Below are 22,675 nucleotides of genomic sequence, written 5' to 3' on the forward strand. Positions count from 1 at the left end.
AAAGGAGTATTTTTAATTATTGCAAGCAAAATAAAATGAACGTACTGAAATTAAATTATACTGATTTTAAAGTGTTTAAAAAATAATACTGATAAATGTTGAGATATTATCAGGGACGCTCCCATGCAATTGGTAAAACAGATGCAAATAAATGTGGTGCAACTAGATCTTAAGTGTGTTAAAATACAGCAGGGAAAAATTCAGTGGCAGCTCATCCTGTCAAGAACACAAGTAATGTACTGGCCCTGGCCAAGAAAAACATACCCATTGCATCAATAAACGCAGATCTAGCTAAATCATTCTGACTCAATTACAGAATGGAGCTAGGAGTAGTGATCACAATGGACAGGGACTAAGGCAGGGAGGGCACTGTGCCCTTTCATCTTGGTGGATGGGTAACATCTGGCCAGTGAAACTGACCCTTCTGGGCTATCTACAGCAGGAGTTGGAGTCCATCTCATTAGTGACCCATCAGAAAGTCTCTAGCTTCTCACAGGCAAATGGGTGTGCAAAAGGATACTGGAAATGCACATTACCCCTGGATAGTTTAAGCATATTGCATGAATTTAAAGTTTTTGAAAATGCAAAAAAAATTTTCCATCTTTAAACAGTGCTGTGCCCACCGGTGAGGTCATTACCTGTCCTAGCATTGGTCAAAACCAGGATAAGCTATCAAAACTCCCAATGCGAACAAATTTCCTAAATGACCAAGTAGAACTGCAGAGAGCTTTTCCAAATAAAACAAAACCAAAATCAATTACCACCAACTGACAAAAGCCTTCATCTGCTTTTCACTTCCCTCCTGACAGACAGAAGTAGAGCTATGCCTCCTTGATAATTTTTAGCCCGACTACCACTATAAGCAAATGTGGAGCCTCAAAAATGCAAAGCAGAATTTCAGGGCTCAAGAGCTTGCAAACTGGATCAGACATAAATAAAACCCCAGATAATGAAAACGTTAGCTATGAGATTAACCAGTAAGATAGCTAAGAGGATGGTCTATGAAAATCTGATCCAAGTCAGGGTAGCTAAGACAGAGTTTCATAAAAAGAAAGCCAAGAAGTCTAGCAGACCAGAAGTAGGTTCATAGTACAGGGCCTGATGATGTATTTGAGCCAAAGGGAGGTTTTCTAGGCAACAGGATACCAAGAGAGGGGTAGAGCCAACATTTCTTCATTCTCAGGTTATAATAAAACTCTTCCTTGTTTTCAATAGATCTTCTGATATCGAGGGTAGAGAGGAAGTTGGAAGTCCACTGTTGGGAACAACCAGAGCTACTAAAATTTTAGTCTTTTTTTTCAACTCTGTCAGTTCTTTTCCTATACTCAGCTGATTATCCTGGTTATTAAATAATCTCCTCTTCCCCCCTTTCACCCTCAGCAGTGAAATCTCCTTTTACATATTTTAACTTTTAAAATCAAGTCTTCTGTATCGTATCATAATGGCTAAAAAACTAAGTTTTCTTATCCATCCAGGAGTTGAAAATTTTCTTTTCATTTCCTACATTATATGCTAAGAAAATTTCTAACTTTGTCCTACTTGATAAAATAAGTAATGATTAGCAATGGGTAAATAGCAAAAGAGCTAAAGTTAGACTATCAAGGATAGTTTGGCATGGAATGATTTCCCTTAATAAACATTATCCACTAGTCCCTTTTTATTGGTGGAGGATATGTTCCACCCCCAGTGGATGCATGAAACTGAAGATAGCACTGCACTCTATATATACAATGTTTTTTCCTATACATTCAGACCTATGATAAAGTTTAATTTACAAATTAGGCACAGTAAGAGATTAACAAAAATAACGAATACTAAAATAGAACAATTATAACAATATACTGTAATAAAAGTTACAGGAATGTGGCCTCTCTCTCGAAATATCTTATTGTACAAATTTAATGCTTTTTCCATCTCAATTAAGTACTTATCACACAGTGTGGCCATGACTTTTGCAGCTTGAGGCACAAAACTGGCACAAATTTCTTTTTTCTTTTTCACAATTTCACCAATAGAAGATTTATTCTTAGCATAGATCTTAGCAACCTCAGCATATGATTTTTTTCTTTCCTTATTAAGTTAAGAACTTTTACCTTTTCACTTAAAGGAAGCACTTTATAACTTCTCTTTGGCATATCTGAATGGCCAGCAGCACTACTCTACTGCTTTGGGGCCATTGTTATGTAAAATGTAAAGTAAGGGTCACTTGAACACAAGCACTGAGATACCAGGACAGTTGATCTGATAACCCCGTTGCCTACTAAGTGACTATTGGGCAGGATATGCTGGACAAAGAGGTGAATCACGTGCCTCCGGGTGGGTGAAGTGGGATGGTGTGTGATTTCATCACACTAATCAGAACAGCGCGCAATTTAAAACTTAGAAATTGTTTACTTCTGGAATTTTCCATTAAATATTTTTGGACTGCAGTTGACCACGGGTTACTGAAATGGTGGAAAGCAAAACCACAGATAAGGGGGAGGGACTACTATAAACGAGATGATCCGTTCTTCCCAAGTCATTTTCCCTTTATTTTTTCCTGCATCTGCTCATTTTAAGTAGTTAGGTTAATAGTTTAAAGTTTGTCAATGTTTTATGGCAAGATATTCGCAACATGTGCTTAATAACTCAGACATCTGAGTTAAACATCAAAACTCATCTTGAGCTACCTAAACACATCAAAATGTATCTCTATCTACTGTAAATGAGGTTTATTTGATTTAAAATGTTGACAAGGCATTAATTACATCAATATTATTTCTAAATGTGTAGCTGCCCACACTGTTGAACCCAACTCCACCAAGATGTTGATAACACAACTCAAGAATCAGCAAATAAGTATCAAAGCCTTAAAAATGTTGTCTTTTAATCCATTAATTCCATTTATGGAAATCTAACCTAAGAAAAGAATGAAGAAATAGGCTATTATGTTAACTGAAAAAGTTGGAAATAAATTATCTGTAGGGTAGCATTTCAATTATGTGCGGATGAAAATGTTAATCCTGGTTGCCTTAATGAGATTTTTTATCTGATGATATATGTATGTATATATATGTCTTATATTAATATGTATTAATTCAGATACATTAATATGTGTATTTATTCAGAAATTGAAACAACAAAAAGCAAAGAGAAGAAAAACAAAACAACCAATGCCAGGGACATTTAAAGTAACTTGTTCCAACTATTTCCTGCTAGATTTTGATCACAAAATTTTCAGGAATACTAACTTAGTTCTCTTTACTTGAAATGATTAAGACATGTAGAGCTTTTATTCATGAAGAGTAATGAGAAGGTTAAAAATCAATGCAAGCTAAAGAGGGAATGTCCCACGTCTTTCTTAAGCTTAATCAGCTTTTTGCTGAAGATGAAGAGCAAGCTGGATTTTAGTACCTTAATCTTCCACTAATTAACCTGATGACTCTGGAGAAGTCATGTCATAATAAAATTACTTTTCATTTAGATTGCTTTTTTATATTTTACAAAGATCTTTGGAGCATATTAGATATTTAACCCTCAGTTTTTATAATCCTCATCTATAAAACGAAGTCTTAAAATAGGTAATACTATGGCTCCCTTATGGGCTCAAAGTTCTGGAATTTTGTCTAATGCAACCGCATAAGACTATAGCTAGAAAGAATACATTCAGGTCTCTTTTGGTTAGGTTTATCAACTTTTACCATCCATACTGACCAAAGACATTAGATAGATGCCAAATTATCACTCTACTTTGCCCCATTTGATTAGCTTTAGCACACAGCCTATGTGGTTGAGTTGGACAGATATTTTTATTTAATGATGACAGCCCTTCTTACTGTTTTCTTTTCAAAATAACTGTTCAAAATTTTCAAATATAAAATGCCAAGACCTCTTGTCTTAAATGCAATTTTTTTTTTTTTTTTGCCGTAGGCGGGCCTCTCACTGCTGTGGCCTCTCCCGTTGCAGAGCACAGGCTCCAGACGCGCAGGCTCAGGGGCCATGGCTCACGGGCCCAGCCGCTCCGCGGCATGTGGGATCTTCCCGGACTGGGGCACCAACCCGTGTCCCCTGCATTGGCAGGCGGACTCCCAACCACTGAGCCACCAGAGAAGCCCTTAAATGCACATTTTTAAAACTGGATAAGTCACTTTTACCTTCTGGTATCTGTACTCAAATTTCATTTTTATAATTTGCTGAGGGTTATAACATTATGCACTATGCTTTAGCAAAGAATAAAGGGAACTGGGCCATTTAGAGTTTTAAAATGACTATCTTTAAGATGACCATATTCTGAATAGCTAAAGAAAGAAAAAAGAGATGAAATTGAGCCATGAAGATGAATTTTCTTTTCAATAAGTTCACTAAACTTCAATCTCTGAAGGTTTTTAAATGGCAAGTAATTAGCTGAAGAAACATGTGACTCATGAGCAGAATTGCATGATTTATAGCTTTTAAACTCTACTCCATAAAGAGAAAAAAGTATCAGGCACTTTTTAAAGAGAAAAAGATTATCAGTGACTTCCCACAACAGAAACAAAAGAAACAGGAGTTTTACTGTCTTCTTCATTTCTAAATAACTTAACAGTCCTTTCTTTGTGGAAACACTTGGCTACTTTAAAGTAAATCAAACAAAGGAAGTTACAGTAAAATATCCAAGAGACTAAACAGTTTGGCACCAGTTGAGGGAAACATCACGTACAACTGGGCAAGACAGAGAGGGGTTGGCAGATCCCTGAAAAATGCTAAAGTGGAGGGATGTGCAGAGATGCACAGTGACAACTGGCACAGAGCCTTCTAGAGTGTGAAATCTATTGACCGTGACACAAGTTTGCCCTGGTATCTTCTGGTTTGGTAAGTCCTGGCTTCCAGATCTGAGCTATCTCTACTTGCTGAGCACACATTTACTTAGAAGTAAGATGTGCTGGAAGAATAGCACAAGAACAAGCTCCACCCTTGGCCTTTTCTTTCATAGATAACAATGGCATGGATCTGGGGAGGCTTCTAGACTGGGGCATACTCTAAAAGAAAAAAAACAATGAGAAAGAAGTATAAAAAGATGTAAAACAAACTTTTATTCCATTGACATAGTGTAATTCTATTTTTCAAAACTAGTGTTCTAGATTTATACTTGCACTCTAAACATAATTACCTGATTTTTTTAATGTGGAGAGAAAGGCTCCCATTAAAATGACTTATTTATTCTATTTTGAGACTATCAGCTCTTATCAGCTAGCCAGAGGTGCACCAATCAACGGTAATGTTCCTTCACTTCATTCCTTCTTGTTTTTTAGAGATTTGTTCACTTGGGTACTTTCAAGTGAGTTAAGTGGGCTAAATCGATTAGAATTCAGTGGAGAAAATGGTTCTGTAAATACCAATGCAAAAGTATTTCAATTAAGCAAAACAGATTACAGATCAAATTTACTACAAAGCACTAAACAAATTTCAAAATCTTCAATTTAGGTTTTGATAAGAATAGAATGTGGAATACTGACTTACACTCAATAATACAACTCTATTTTGTCAGAAAGAGTAACTGAAATAATGCTGGATAAAGAATAAACAACTTAATTTTCTATTTCATCTCTGCATGAAGACAAATCTAAGGGAGACAGTCTCCATGTTACTTCTAGGAAATTTCCCTATATTGACTACTGCTACAGAAACATCGCTCCTCTGTTTTATGGTCATAGTGCATGCATTGGAAAGGACATAGTATATGATGAAATTGCCGCAATTATTTTAATCATAATAAAATGAAAAAATAACAGGAACAGCCTCTCTCTGTTTTCTTTTTATTTTGGGGGTTGGGGGGGTAGGTAAAAGGGAAATTAGAGGGTAGGCTAAAGTCCTTTAAACAAAACTTACTATCTTATTTTAGGTCATGTTAGAGAAGACTTTGGGGAAAAAATAGATCTTGAATTTAGCAAACTGATACAGTGGATTAGTTTAATATCATTATTTACAGTTTTATGGATGCTTTAGAACCATTTTCTATAACTATGGTTATTCTTCCCCCTCTTCTATGTTAATGGACACTGCTTCCCAGCCACAAAGACTGAGCTGGAGGTTATTAATGGCCAATCTAGAGGCCCAGAATATGGTAATTGCAGATTAGGATTCTGAACCAGACCTACCCATTGGTGATAGCCAGAGTTAGAAGAATAAGACTTCCCAGAAATCACAACAAAATTCCCTTATAAGAATGATTAACTATCTCTTTATTTCTATATTTATCTGTCCCATTGGGGTCACTGATGGTGAGTCAGATGGCCCTGGGTATGAATCCTGGCTCTCATCTTTACCTTAGGCAATTTATTTCAACTCTCTAAGCCACACTCTACTCATCTGTAAAATGGGGATAATAATAGTACCTATCCAAGGAGTTTCTGTGAGTATTAATGACAGAATGTAGATCAGGAGCTTAGCACAATATCTGCACACAAAGTATACACCTGCAAAAATAGATTGGTTGTTCACTATTTTTGTTCTATCGATAAATACAAGAGCTGAAGTAGACCATGGAGACAGTCCTCTCCAACAGTTTTTTTTTGTTTGTTTGTTTTTTGTAGTTAAGAAAAGGCAAAGATTCAAAATGATTTAATTGTTTAAGATAAAACACCTCAATAAAGGCAGAGCTAGAACTCAAACTCATGGCTTATTCCCAGGCTCTTTCCACTTTGCTGTCTCTAGTACCATACATATCTGAGCAGTAGAGAAAGAAAAATTGGATCAAAACACTGTATGATTCCCCCTCTTGGCCATCAGAACTGATTTTTATTCTATTCTGCCCTCTAATCCGAGGTCACCTCCAACATTTGTGGAGCCACATATCATAAGTCTAATCGTATAAGGATATAAATTGAGCTACCTCCAATACTCCTACTTTGACAGACATCCCTTCCTATGGAAGGCCAGATTGAATTTAGAAAACTTGAACACCTTGGATATGGTAGTGCAGGGGGATCTAGTTCGTGGACCACACCCTGCCCTATTCTTTCCCCATGTCCTAGCACCAACAGGGACCTTGTATGTGGGTCCCATAAGTACACCCTCTGCTTAGACAGCCTGCATGTCCAAGCTTCTCCCACACTACTGTCTCAAGCCAAATTGCTGCCTCTTGGCTACTCCTTGGGCTTAAGGTATGCTTTCCTGCAGCACACCCAGGAAAGAGGCCTGCATAGGCCCTGGAAGTGAGTTCCAAGCCATTTGAGCAGACAGTGTGAGGGTGGACGCAGTATGAAAGGGGGAGCACAGATGCTCCCTCGACCCAGCAGCCTCCCCACATCCTGGAGCAGGATACAGCTGCATGCAGACTAGGCTAGGCTCTCTATAAGCACAGTGCCCAGGAAGAGGGGTCCTTCTGCCCCATGGGGGGCACTGCTCTAATCACGTCATTCAATTTTGCGCCAAAGTGGAATTAATCCATTTCAATAATTGGTTACCTGTCTATCATCTTCCCAACAGGGTTCTAAGATGAATCCATTGATCAATAAGATCTATTTCCTTTCAGTTCTGCTGGATCCAACATTTCCCATCCTTACAAATTATACAATTGGATAGAGAATGACTCACTAACTGTAAGGGAATCAACCTGTCATGGTCACATTCCAGTGACATGCAGCTTGGGTCCCAGGAGGCTCCAGGCTGGTAGAATTCGATGACTTAATTCCCTCCCACCCAAGAGCACAGGCAATTAGTTGGCTTCACGTTTGGTACTCTAGTAAGGCTACACCTGAAGAATTGGAAAAATAAACCTGTAGAGCTGAGAGGACTCATTTCCCCTGTCATGGTATCTGTAGCGGACTTTCTGATGCCCTTTAGAGAAAACGGTCCGTCTCTCTCCCGTTCCCATCTTATAGCCTTCCTTAGCAAACATTTACTGAAATGCTGGGTCCTGGTGCTCCATTCTCAAGAGAGTACTGATATTATTCAGGACTGCTCTTCTCAACAATAGAACATCCATTTTCATCGATAAGGCCCAAACCTTTGTACTACACATAAAATAGTCCCAGGGCAAAGCTAGTTGAGAAAGAAAAGTGTAGTGGGGGACTTTGGGGGGAAAGTTAGGTCAGTGAACAGCTGCTTGAAGATAGCTCCTTACTGGGTATTACATCTTTTTTTTTTTTTTCGGTACGCGGGCCTCTCACTGTTGTGGTCTCTCCCGTTGTGGAGCACAGGCTACGGACCCTGTGCTCAGAAGCCATGGCTCACGGGCCCAGCCGCTCCGCGGCATGCGGGATCCTCCCGGACCGGGGCATGCACCCGTGTCTCCTGCATCGGCAGGCGGACTCTCAACCACTGCGCCACCAGGAAAGCCCCTGGGTATTACATCTTTTGAAAGACATTCAACATGCCGGGTACGAATAACCCCTTTGACATTTTTCACCTGAAAATTTTAGGCCAGAGACACTGTTTCTCAGTCAAAGCTCCCTCTTTGCCCTCAGTCACAACGCCACCTCACTGGGATTGTTCTGTGTCGGTCCTTCCTCAGCCACTGTTGTTGTAACTCTGTACTTTTCTGCCTGCGTCTGTCAGGAAGGAGACAGGAAATTCTAGTCACCCTCACAGCAGCTGCGCCATTCCTCCTCTCCTCCTCCAATGACGTCGGTTGGCTTTGGTGACACGAGGTCAGGAACTGAGCTACAGTGAAGGTCAGGAAGATAGGTCAGTGTTTATGCCGCTGTTGGGCTGGGGACCCTGCTGAGGCTATTTGCTTTCTTCCTTTCTATACTGTTTCTCTTTCCGTTCCTCTTTTTATAATGCGCAGCCAAAGCATCCTGTTTTCAAAACATCTGACTGTTTTGCCACTGAGGAACTCATGCTCTGATGCATTTCGCTGAAGTGTAAGACAATTCTTCTAATTCAGGAGGTGATAAAAGTTGAAACAAAAAATTAATGAACAAATCTAAGAAGGCAATCTGTGATTACAGAAAACAGCTCTCACGCGTCTAGCTTCTGGCAGAAGGTTCACTAGACATCCTTTTCATCTTGAAAGACAATATCGTTGCCCTGTAAAACTCCTACTTAATTTATTCCATCTTGTTGTAATTCTTGGGGAAAAATAATCTACAATCCTGACCCACCTGGCTGCATCTTTCTCTGTAATTCTGGAATTCTATTTGGCCTGTGGCCAGCATTAAGGAATGAGGGAAATTTGAGCCAAGGAAAAGACTATGTTTTTGTAAGTCACAGAAACAGTTCCTCATCTTACTCTCTGGGCTCTGAAGCACACTTGGGATGGTTGCAATCTTTGAGTCACGGTTTTCTTCAAAAGGGTTAAGAAAAAGCAACAAACAAATCCATCCCTACCCCGATGAAGTGAATATAAAGACTACTTGTTTTCCTCTACTAGACACAGTCGACGTTCTACCATTTGCATGTAGACTGGCATACATGTAATCTCCAAACCCCTAAGCAAAACACAGGCTCTCCCATCACCACTCTCATGCAAGTTCAGAGGCTGCAAACAAAACTCAGCAGTCACTTAGCTGATCAGAACTAGAGACAGATAGTTTTGTGCAAAGATGTAGCAGATGCTATTAATAAGTTATCACTCATTGAACTTTTGCTACACATCAGGGGCCTTGCTGAGTGCTTTAGAACGCATTATCTCAATCTTCACAGCAACCCCAGTAAGGTAGGGACCACATTCATCCCTGTTTTACAGATGAGAAAGTTGAGTCTTAGAGCAGCTAAGTAAGTTGGCCAAGGTCAAGTAGCTAGTAAATGATAGAAACAGGATCTGAACCATGATCTGTGGACTCCAAAGCCCATGCTTTTCACAAACTTCCTGTATAGAACATCTTCACACTTACTTCCAAGTCTGTAACTCAGAGATTTGCCACAGCTCCTGTGTTCAGTGAGAGTAAGCAGAAGATGATCGAAAAAGACTACACAGTAATGATGATAATGACGATGATGACGATGATGATATTTTTAAACAGCAGCTCAGATGGAACACTCAAATTATTTTGAGGATATTTAAAATCAAATGTGAATTTTAGTTTTACCACAGATAATTCAGTTCCCCCTAAACTGGTATAGATCAATTTCTTTTTGGTGGCCACAATAATATTCACATTATATTTTATCATATGTGCCATGGATTAACCCTGAGATGATTATCTGGATAATCAAGACTTCAAGATTGGGAGTAGGTAAAAAGAGAGCTAAGTAAAGAGAGAGAGATCTTTTTAAAAATTGAAACTGACTTCAGCTGTCATCTGGGCATTATTCATCCACTGGGTAATTGCTTTGCCCTACAACCTCTCCACTGTAGCTCTAGAAATAGGTGAAGCTGCAAGCCTTCTACTTAAGCTAACTGTGTCAGCATTAAGGTTTAGCCCTTTCTTTAGGGTTAGCTCTATTCAACTTTCATTGCTTCCTGCACAGGACACCATAAAGGAGGAGCGGAAGCCTGAAGCGATTGGAATTCTCACTAGGTCCTACACAGTCCCTGGTGTCAGAGCCTCATCAACTATACACTGAATGTGAGATTATTTGTAATAAATCTGCAAGACAGACAATGTCTAATTTCAGCAGTCCAGACACAAACCTGGTTAGAATCTACAAGGCATCAACAGTCGAAATGAAAACTAATGGCAATTTGCAGTTTCTCAATGAGTAATCTTTCTCTCCAGATGGGAGAAAGTTGCCCACTTTATCTTAGTGACTCCAGAAGAAAGTTCAGGGTGTCCTTTATGGTGAAACCTGCTAAAAAACTACCCCTAAATACCAGATCTACATCTTGCATGTGTATCAATGATCACAAAATGCAAAGAACAGAGTATCTGTGAATGTTTCACAGGAGTCTAAAGCCTGTGTGAAAATCCTCCTACATGAACTCCAGTGTGGTTTGGAGAAGTTATGTAGTTACGCCCTCCTCATGGGGAAGCAGCTGGTTGAGATTTACAACAGCCTGGAAAAACCCAGAATTTAGCTTCAATTGACAACTTCAGAGAAAAGTCAGTCAATAGTTAAACCTCAAACTTTTTTTTTTCCAATTTGAATCTGAACTAAAATTTGAGAGAGGCTTATTTTTTTTTTTGCCCTTTCATTAACCAATAAACAAGAGTAAGAAAAATCTCTCTATACCACAACCCCGTACCCCGCCAACCTTCAGGACATGATGCTTCCTCTACTTAGATCCTCTGAGCAGGAGCCAGCAAGTCTTGAAGGGAAGGTGATACTTTTAACCCCAGGAAAAAGGGAGGAGGAACACACATGCAGGGCTGGAAAGGTGTGGAGCAGGTGTTGGCAGGTGTGGAGCAAAATCTCTTCCCAGCCCCAGAACCTTAAGACAATAAGATAATACCTCAGGCTAGGATGATTGGGATTTTGAAATGTGTATTTATGAGGGTGCAGTGTTAAGGCTTTCAATTAAAATAATACATACACAGACACACATATATGTGCATATAGATAGATAGATGATAGATAGATAGATAGATAGATAGATATAAAATTAACAGTCTCCAAGAGAAAAATACAAACAAAAAGCAACAACTCTCACTACATAAATTAGCACTCTAAATCCAGGTGTTACTTAAACAAATGATATAATGGTAGATAATTAAAGCTCTTCAACACTAAGTTTTGCCTGGGCACGGTACATAAAATCATTTCTTTGCAGTGTGAGTGGAACTTCATTTCATATGATTCCACTTTGCAAAGCAGCAAACTTTAAAAAAATAACTTTCTTTTTTGGAGGCAAAGTATATTGTTTCTTTTTTTAATCTTAGGTCATACCAACATCACAAAAGAAATGTTGGAGAATATCAGAACACCCTTCTGAGGAGAATTTCAGAATTTATGAAACTTCAGGGCAAACCATTCTCACCATCGATATACAGAAATCACATTATTTTCTTGTTCAGACACACATATGTAACACCTGATTGCAACGCAACATTTTACCCTATGGATTCATTCAGATTTTATCTTCCTGCTAACTATTTACAAAACAATAAAAAAGCATTTTCACTTGTATGGTGATTGGTACACTTCATAAACACCCCTCACCTTAAACACATTCCGCACGGCATCAATAAGAAAGAAGTTCTCGGAATTAAAGCCTGCTGAGGAATTTAAACTTTTGCTGTAGCATCACGACGCAAGCAAAGTGGAGCACTTTGGAACAGAATCATCGGAGGCATATCAACAAAGCTGACAGTGGCGTCCCCATGCACCTCTGCTGCTGGCGGAGGCCAGGGCAGCCCGGAGCTCCCCGCGCGGTCACACTTTAATGAATAAAACTGTCATCTCTTACCTTGTTAGACGCCATCTCGCTGACAGAGCGGTAGGTCTGTATGGTCTCTAGCTGGTCTAAGCACCAGTCCAATTCCTCCAGCGTTTCCATTGCTAATTTTTGATAAGATTCTTCTGCAAACAAACACACAGACATGTAGTTAGGCTGGAGCTGCTGCAGGCTGTCCATAGCCGAGTCACCGCTGCCGCCGCTGATCCCGGCGCTACTGAAGGTGGCCCCGTGCTCCTTCATTATTTGCACGCCGACTCCTTCCTTCCAGCTCTCTCCACCAGGAGAACAAATCACCGTGGTGCTCTGCCCGGGATGGCTCGTGCCAAGTTTTCACCCCCCGCCCCCAGGCTGGATGAGGTGTCTGCGATCTACCAAGAAACTTCCTCTGAGGAAGAAGGCGGGGAACCGGCTCTTAAAAGCTCATCTGCATACATGAGTCCTAAAACTCAAGGCAGAAGCAGTCAGTTTTCTCAGGCTCTCTCTGCCTTCGTCATCTTGGGGCTCTTTAGGGTGCGTGATGTCATTTCTGAGTGTTTGCAGTCTAGAGGAGAAATGAGGAAAGCATTTTCTCATTTGGCTTTTCTTCTAAATGAAACGTACAATCGAAAACTGGAGGGGGAAACTGACAGTTACGTTGTTGGAAGGCTAAGCAGTCATTCATTCTGGGGAATGTGCAAATGTTGGAATAACTTTCAATTCAACAAACACTGACCAGCACAAGTCTCCCTCTCTTGCGAGTCTCCCTTTTAAGTAGAGGCAAAATGAGGTCTCCCTGATAAGAGTGCAGTCTCAGAGAAACTGTCTGGAGTTTTACATGAACACATTTATTGGCTGGGGAGTTGGGCAGTTCTTGTTATACTAAACAAAGCTAAAACTTCTCTTCTGCAACTGCCAGGATCACAGGGAAATTCTGAACCAGACTTTCAGGTGGAGCCAGATGTGAACACTGCAGATTTTCTGATTAAAGCCAGGGCCTCGGATTTGTCACTGTAGGAATCCAGACTTTCTGTAAATATGTCTCAGTGGCCCATTCAAAAATTATTGCTTTTAAGATCATATTTTTGCTGGGTAATGAAACTCTTTTTAAGTGTTCACAATACGTCATTTCATACCCAAAATTTCGTGAGTCTAAGCTAATACTTAAGATTATTGACTTAAGAACCCTATGTTAATAAACACTGAAATTAATTTTATAAATGCTAGATGAACCAATGATGCTACAGACAGTTATAAAAACCAGTCAGACTCTCCTGCATACATGACTGATTTTTGAAGGGAACACCATCCATTAACTCTACCAAGCTTTCTGGAATGCAAGCACACAATAGGCGCTAATAAAATTAAAAATCTCACATGAAATTCTATTATAAGAAAAAGACTCACACATTCCTGTCATATTTAGAATACATTTTTCATATGTTCATGAAGAAGTCCTAGGGAGATGACATAGCTTTTTTATTATTATTTGAATACTTTTATGTGCGTGGCACTCACACTTAAGCAGAAAAGGGAATAAACAGAAGAGAGATTCCAAGTGACAAGGAGCCACTTGACACCGATGCACATTTCAAAGAATAGGTGTCTTGTTCATCCCCCACATATGCCTACCCTTCAGGATAAGCAGGGGTTAAAGTTCAACATCCTGTATGTCATACTTAAAAAGCCACAAAACCACTGAAGGTGACTTCCCCCATTTTTCTTTTCACACGCCTCAAAAATGTGCAGACAAGAATTGAAGTGTTTTTAGTGAAACTCATTTCAAGCCAGACTTGCACATACCTTCCCTCCTTTCTTCCTCAGTTTTGCCATGCTGCTTCAACACGAAGAATCTCCTCACTGACTCTCTTGTGAGTCTGAAACACCCCCTTGCCTCTATGCCCTTCCAGAAGAGTGCTTCATCCAAGGAAGCTTTTCCTGAAGTGACAGAATCCTCCCGTTCTCCCTCCTGGCCTCTCATAAAAGAAAAAGTCCAACCACTTCCCAGTTACTCGTGCTTCACGACCCTGGTGTCTTCCATATCACAACCTGTGGTGCTCAAGATCAGACATTCACCATGGTGGTGGGGAGTAAGTAACTTACTTGGAGCATTTTGAACTGACTGCGAGATGATATATTACACTTCTCCTCCCGGAAGAGGAGAAAAGGGATCTGATCTCCACCCACAAAGAAAATATGGTAATTATAGCAGTGAAGCACTGAAGAAGGAGAACTCTTCAATGATCTTCCAGTTAAGTGCCATTGCCACAACTCATTCCTTGTCTATTACACAGAATGAACACACGCATGCTCCTAGAGTTGGGACAATAGTGAGATGCCAGTAACTGGCCAGTGGATATGGCAGGAACTTATTTCACTGCCCTCTCTGATTCTGGTCAGCCACAATAATTTTTAGGTAAAAAGTTAAAATTTGAAGTTAATGAAAACTTGTCTCTTCCCAGATTCTTAATCCATGGTCAAACCTTTCTTTATGTGCCATTTTAGAGCCTTCTTATCACAGTAACTGAGGCAGGAGGCACAGATGTCAGAGTGGGCTAAGGATGGGAGCATCAAACCCCAGCTACTTACTGGTACTGCCAAAGGAAAGGACCAGTGCAGCTCAAACTGGCTTCCGCACTAGAACTTTGTAGCTCTAACACAAGATCCGGTGCTTGGTACCTAGTAGATACTCAGTAAATACTCAGAGGAATGGAAACCACAGTGCCGGCCCAAGCAGCCTGAAAATATTGATACTTGGCTATCTAGAGGCTGAGGATACATCTGTAGCACTGTGAAAAGAGCATCAGCTTTGGATTGAGACTCAGGCATTTTGACTTTCTCTCCTACCACTTACTGTGTGATCCTGGACCTCCATTTCCCACATCTTAAAATAAGGAGAAGAATATTTATCTTATAAAGTTATAAAGGGGTTCAATGAAAAAAAGTATAGAAAGTATGGTAACCAGTTCTTAGTAGGTGATCAGCACACAGGAGTATAATTATTAACGGCAGTAAAAGTAACCCCCAAACCTGGTATGTGTGGGGAGAGGAATAGGAAGGGAGATAGAAGAACTGCATATTCAACAAGGGGTTTTATAGTCAGGATCAGTTCCGTAATTCGCAGGGTCCAGTGCAAAATGAAATGCATAGTCCCTTTTCAAAAAGCAGGAAAAAGTGTTGTGAAAGGTCTTAAAATATGAAGCTTTTTCCTTTCTTCTGAAGTTGCTCTCCCTCGGCCTGTCATGGTGGTATGTATTTTTTTTTTTTTTTTTTTTTTTTTTTTGTGGTACACGGGCCTCTCACTGTTGTGGCCTCTCCCGTTGCGGAGCACAGGCTCCGGATGCGCAGGCTCAGCGGCCATGGCTCACAGGCCCAGCCGCTCCACAGCATGTGGGATCTTCCCGGACCGGGGCACGAACCCGTGTCCCCTGCATCGGCAGGTGGACTCTCAACCACTGCGCCACCAGGGAAGCCTGGTATTGTATTTTTTAAATAAACTTTTAAAAAATAGTTCTAGATTTACAGAAAAGTTGCAGAGCTAACACAGAGAGTTTCCATATACCCCACATCCAGGTTTCCCGATAGCTAACATCTTAAAATGGCACATTTGTCACAATTAATGAATAGCATGGTGTGTTTTATTTACTCTTTAAAATTGTGTTACTTCAGGCAGAGGGATACCAGGAGGAGAGCGCAGACCCTTATAGGACCCCAGAGGCCCTGCGGCCTCTGACTTAGGGCACATGCACAGCTTACCAGTTGCTGGGGTGCCCGAACCTGCCAAGTTCCAAACTGAGTGCTATGCCCCGGCCCAGGGCAGACTCTGAGAAAGACAGACATTTCCCTTCACCATGGTACCAATGCCCCAACCCACAGCAGACAGGTGACCCTTAAGGGTGCTACAACTTCTGCACCAGGATGTGCTCGATACCTGGATCAGGGTGGACAAGAGGATCACCCCCACCAAGACGTGGCCTCTGTCTACCATGGTACAGCCATGCCGGCCCAGGGCAAGGACGGCTGCCCCCATGCCCCACCTGAGACTTTGCAAGTCACCCATGTCCAGCTCAGATCCTCTCTGCACCTGCACCCAGGCCCCCGCTGGGAGTGGACAGCAGCCGTGGTCATGGGGTAGGGGTAGGGACATGGATGCTGGATGAGCCCCGGGGTGCCAAGGATCAGGGAAACAGGTGGCTGAGAACACGTCCAGGGGAAGCAGGTAGGTGGCAGGGGATGGGGCAGTACGTGAGCCGAGGCTTCAAGCCACGGAGTATATGCTCCATTTTCCCATCCAACTTTACTTACAAAACACAAAGATAATAATATTATGAGTTTCAAGGCTAACTATGGGGCCCTTGAGTGAGGGCACAGGTTACATGCCCATGAAGCTGGTTTTGTTCCTTTTCTTACAAAAATGACTCTGAGAAGGAACGATGCTTGGCACCCCAGAAGCAAGTCTCAAGGGGATAAGGGGTGGTATTGGGGCCATCTGTGGCCATGGGGTGACCCTACTTGTCAAGAATTTCCAGAGAAGAAGGAGCAGGGAGAACCTCCCTTCTATTCTCCCCTTCTTTTGTTCTTTCACTTCAACAAGAGTGACAAAGGAAGATTTACTTCCTTCTGCAGGTCTGGTAAGTATTGCATTGAATAATTATAATTGTTCAATTATAATTAGTATTAATCTGGTAATAATACGTGACATTCATATAGCTCTTTTCTCAAAGGAGCACCAAGCACACTACCCATTAATCCTTGCAACATCTCTGTGCCATAAACACCGAGGAGATATGATTATCTCTAATTCACCTTAAGGCACAAGCTAAATCAGAGGTTAAACAGAGCAAGATTCCGGGCAAGACCCTATCTTGGTCAATAAAATGGAGGATTCACCTCAGGGCTGAAAATGCATGCATTCCTGAAATTGCTGCATTTAAAGTGGCATCTTACCCTTGGATGTTTTCTATTTAAAATTGTGTAACTGCTTTCCTAAATGTTGTCATTTCTTGAGTCTCCTCTTCCCTTTTCTGATCCACCTAACACAGCCATTAGCCCAATATTTACTGTGCAGTATTTACTCAGAAGACCTGGATTGGTTCCGGTCCCGCCTCTTGTTTCCTAGAGTAACCTCAGGCAAGTTACTTAACTTTGCTGAGGCTACATTTCTTTATCTGAAAAATGAACATACGAAAAATACTTACTCTGTTCTCACAAGGAAGATAGAATAGGAGAATATACACAAAACCAGACTCTTAACCTTTAAGTATAACGCACATTTTGCAAATATCACATTTATTATTACAGACAGGATATAGGTGCATTGTAGACATTGTAGACAACAAGAAAATTACAGAGAAGCAAAAAATTTGAAATGATAAAAATGTCACATTTTACCAAGTAGAAATCACCATTGCTACCCACCTTGTGCATATCCTTTCATGTATGCATGTATATAATCAAAACTAGACAACACTCGTAATTCCCTGATGGTCCACTGGTTAGGACTCTGTGCTTTCACTAATGAGGGTCTGGGTTTGATCCCTTGTTGGGGAACTAAGATCCTACAAGATGCCCAGTGCGGCCAAAAAAAAAGAGAAAAGAATAGACAACACTGTACAAACTGTTGAGTAACATTCTTTTTTTTTTCAGTCAATGATCTCCCCTCTTCTGCTTTAATAATTTTCAGGCTCAGCTAATATTTAGCTCACATTTCAATATTCCCATTTTTTTCATGCAAATTCAGTAGAGTGTGTGTGTGTGTGTTTGTGCGCATGTGTGTTTTAGCAGAAAGGTGTTGGGCAGGAGAGATGCAGAGAAGGGCAGGGCAGCAGAGAAGGGCAGGGCAACAGGAAAGGGCAATGGGAAACCTCAGCCTTGCCACGAATAGCGAGCTGCTCAGAGCTGGAAAGCGTGGAAACAGATTTTAGCAGTGATGAAGTCAGTGGCCCAGCTGGTAAGAGACCTCAGGTGCCCTAAAAGTTGGCCCCAAGCTCTGTGCAGGAAAGCATGATCTTATTACTGATCTCTGGGAAAAATCAGGACGGAGGGCCCTTCATGTACTTATATCGTTTGACTTTGAAGCCCTCAGTATGAGGGTTTCTCAATATAGAGGAGAAAAACTGGGGTTCAGACAGGTCCTAAATCCCTATTATTAGCAAGTGAAAGCATCACAATATACCCCAAATATAAATTTTCTACAAACTATATCTAAATGCAATTTTTTATTGAGATATGATTGACATACAAAAAAGCTGGGCATGTTTCATGTATACACCTTGATGAGTTTGAAGATAAGTATACACCTGTGAAACTGTCATCATAAATAATCTCATAAACTTAGCCATCGCCTCTAAAAGTTTCCTCCCTCCCTCTGAGTGTGTGTGTGTGTGATAAGAACATTTAAATAAAATCTACCTTAAATTTTTACATATATTATACAGTATGATTAGCCATAGGTACCATGCTGTACAGCAGGTCTCTAGGACTTAGTCACCTTGGGGATCTGAAACTATGTACTTTTTGATCAACACCTACCCAATCCCCCTTCACCCAACCCCTGGTAACTACCGTTCTACTCTCAGCTTCTATGAGTTTGAGTATTTTAGATTCCTAATATAAGGGATCATTCTAAATGTAATTTTAACACAGCTCTGTATATATCAGAAATGTCTTTCTCAAAATCCCAAGACTTTCTACCCCAATACAGTGCATAGAAAGGAAATGTAAATAACCTTTTGTTATTTATTATTTATTATTTTGTTTATCTGCCTCACATAATCAGACTCTTTTCATTAGAGAAGGTGGTACTATTTGCAAGATTTTATGGTGGTTAAATCAATCAGAACAATTGCCACAGGCAACAACAGGGAAGAATCTCATAAACGTTAATGTCAAGCAAAAGAAACCAGAGATTAAAAAGCACATAAAAATATGATGTAATTTATATATATATAAAGTTCAGAAGAGGCAAAAATAAACCTATGATGTTAGAAGTCAAGATAGTGGTTAACTTGGAGTGTTAGCAACCGGGCAAGAACTGGAGGGGGACTTCCATGGGGCCGACAGTGATGTACTTCTTGGTCTGGGTACAGGTTACATGGGTCTGTTCATTTTATGAAAATTCACTGACTTCTACACCTATGATTTGTGCACTTTTCTCTGTCTTCCTGATTTTCTGTGCATGCTTTCAACAGAGAGACCAACCTAGGGAAAGCCTAATTTTTGTTTATTATTATTTATTTTTATTTATTTTATTTTTGGCTGCATTGGGTCTTTGTTGCTGTGCACGGGCTTTCTCTATTTGCGGTGAGCAGGGGCTACTCTTTGTTGCGGTGCGTGGGCTTCTCATTGGGTGGCTTCTCTTGTTGCGGAGCACGGGCTCTAGGCATGCAGGCTTCAGTAGTTGTGGCTTGCAGGCTCAGTAGTTGTGGTGCCCGGGCTTAGTTTCTCCGCGGCATGTGGGATCTTCCCTGACCAGGGATCGAACCCGTGTCCCCTGAATTGGCAGGCAGATACATTTTTTAAAAAATTTTAATTATATCACTCTTTAATTAAGTTATTGATTTGTACATCATAATATAATGTATAATATGATAAAATTGTTGTTGATCACATCAGCTTCTTTTTTTTTAACATCTTCATTGGAGTATAATTGCTTTACATTGTCGTGTTAGTTTGTGCTGTATAACAAAGTGAATCAGCTATACATATACATATATCCCCATATCCCCCTCCCTCTTGCATCTCCCTCCCACTCTCCCTATCCCACCCCTCTAGGTGGTCACAAAGCACCGCGCTGATCTCCCTGTGCTATGTGGCTGCTTCCCACTAGTTATCTATTGTACATTTGGTAGTGTATATATGTCAATGGCAGGCAGATTCTTAACCACTGTGCTACCAGGGAAGTCCCAAAACCCCAGTTTAAAAAAAAAAAAAAGAAAGAAAGAAAGAAAAGAAACAAGAAACAGGGTTTCTAAAAACATGTTTCCTTTCCTTTCGTTGAACTGTAGCAATGGGTTTCAAAAGAGCTTGAGGGCTTCCTTGGTGGCCTAGTGGTTAAGAATCCACCTGCCAGGGCTTCCCTGGTGGCGCAGTGGTTGAGAGTCCGCCTGCCGATGCAGGGGACACGGGTTCGTGCCCCTATCCCGGAAGATCCCACATGCCGCGGAGCGGCTGGGCCCGCGAGCCATGGCCGCGGAGCCTGTGTGTCCGGAGCCTGTGCTCCGCAACGGGAGAGGCCACAGCAGTGAGAGGCCCGCGTACAGCAAAAAAAAAAAAAAAAAAAAAAAAAAAAAAAAGAATCCACCTGCCAAAGCAGGGGACATGGGTTCCATCCCTGGTCCGGGAAGATCCCACATGCCGCAGAGCAGCAAAGCCCACGCACCACAACGAAGAGTAGCCCCCGTACGCAGCAATGAAGACCTAACACAGCCAAAAATAAAAATAAATAAAAACAAAATAAGAAACTTATGGTTATCAAGGGGAAAGATGGGGGCAGGCAGAAATTAGCAGGTTGAGATTAACATACAAAAAAGGCAAACAAACAAATAGAGTTGAATAAATCACACACAGCTGAAAAAGGATGTTGGTTTTGCCATTGCATAGACCAGGATGCTCCTACTAACTCAAAATTCAGTGGAACATATTGGTGTCTGGCCCAGCTGTTTACACATCCTGACTCTGCCATTTGTTTATTAGCACTGTGACCTTAGGGTAAGGAGCCTGATTGTGTCTCTGTGTCTTTACCAGTAAAACAGGAAGAGAGCATAAACTAGCTATGAGAATTAAGTGAAGGAAGGCATGCCAGGGCTTTGATACAGAGCTTAGTACCTGTCAGGAACTTTTTCCTCCACCCCACCCCCTACAAGCCTCTCCCTGGTCCTGGACACTTTCCTGAGGGTAGATAGCCATATGTTTGGTGGTTGAGTTGGTAGAGTTGTGCTCTGGCCCTGGGCATTGGAGGTGTGGGGGGGGGGGGTCACATATAAAGTGGCCACGAAATCCTACAGTGTGCCTCTGGCTGCATGACCTCAGATAGGGACTTGGCTCTTGGTTAGGTTAGAGTTTGTTGGTTTTCACTTCTAAAATATAGAACTTGCCTGATGTATCATTCTGCTTTTACCCAATGCATATTGACACAACAGATCAGTGGACGTTTAGACATGGAGAACTGTATAAGAAAGCCATTTGTGCATTCATTTATTCCACAAGATATACGTTGAGTGTCTACTACGTGCCAAGCCTGCTGCTGCCAGGTGCTGGGACCACAGCAACGAAGAAGACTCGGTCCACTGAACTGAATGATTACATGGGAAACCCCTTTCCCATCTTCAAAATGGTCAGTCTGTGAAGCTGGGTGCCTTATCATCTTCCTCCCCTGCCTTGCTCCCCATTCCAAGCTTATACAGTACCTTTGGGAAAATTAGGAAAATGTGCTGTCTCTTGGCAGACATAGCCCTTGGACAGAAAGCTTGGGAAGTGACTCAAGGGTTGAATTTCAGCTCCCCTCACCATCTGGCTAAGTACCTTTGATCAGTACCCAAACTACACAATGACCTTTTGCAATGGCCCAGTGGCACATGGCACAGTCGGGGCAACCTAGCATGAAGCTTCGCCTGGTCACAGCAAAACCTGCACTTTTAGCCTCAAAATAAAGTAAACTGTTGATGTTGAAAGGAAAGCATCCCAAGACCTTTCCTAGCTCTTAATTTGTGAATATCATCAAATAACTGAAATAACATTAAATAAACCTCCATAAAATAACAAAATAATTTTATTTGGTAGACTAATTGTTATCTTTAAATGAAGTTTTTGTTTTTGTAGACTCAATTTCTAAAGCAAGGGCTCCCTTGGGGAAAATATTAAAGGAAATCTTGATGGAGAAAATTGAAAAAACACTCTTCTGATTCTTGGAAGTAATTGGACTCTATATCCAGCTAATAACCAGCTTTTTCCACAAGCTTCTAGCCCTGTAGATGTCCTCCCTAGATTCAGTGGGCCTTGAGGTTAGCAGGCTTATTTCACTCCTTGGTTCCTCCTCAAAGTGCAATAAGTATTTGTTAAAATGTAAAATTATTTCATACCTATGGAAATCAGCCTCTCTTTATTTAAAGGAGTTAGGTTGGGGCTGTGAGCTTATTTATTTAGTGATCTTGGTTATGATGTTTTTTCCCTGACAGTTAGCAATAGCTTTTCTTTTTGTTGTAAGTTATTAAGTCCAAAGGTATATATTTTCTTTTGATCACTCTTTGGTAAATGAAATGCACTTGTGTTAGAGTGCAACTTTTCCAGAAGGCTGTTGTTTTAACCTTGAGTAAAACATTCTTAGAACAAATCCCAGGAACTGGAGAACACTCATACACTCTGTAACACAGTTCTTCCAAAGGCCATCTGTAAGCCCCAAATGGCCTTTCTTCAGGCAGGACTTTGTTAATGTGTCTTTATAAATATGAGGAACTTTGC

The 22,675-nt window shown here is 40.9% G+C and overlaps 1 protein-coding gene across 3 annotated transcripts in view; it reads right to left on the reverse strand.

Annotated features, from left to right (window-relative positions):
• PDE4B (phosphodiesterase 4B) overlaps positions 1-12,969 on the reverse strand; it is a 42,437-nt gene extending 29,468 nt beyond the window's left edge. Inside the window, exons 1-2 of one of the 3 annotated variants that reach the window (XM_081222864.1) lie at positions 12,954-12,969; positions 12,251-12,363 (exon numbers count right to left, since the gene is read on the reverse strand). In XM_081222864.1, coding sequence (XP_081078990.1) covers positions 12,251-12,340 — 90 coding nt within the window. In that variant the 5' untranslated portion in view covers positions 12,341-12,363; positions 12,954-12,969. The other 2 variants (XM_081222863.1, XM_081222862.1) reach the window with 2 other exon arrangements.
• Positions 12,970-22,675: the final 9,706 nt, after the last annotated feature.

Source organism: Mesoplodon bidens (assembly GCF_964165515.1).
Source record: "Mesoplodon bidens genome assembly, chromosome: 2".
Classification (NCBI taxonomy): Eukaryota; Metazoa; Chordata; class Mammalia; order Artiodactyla; family Ziphiidae; genus Mesoplodon; species Mesoplodon bidens.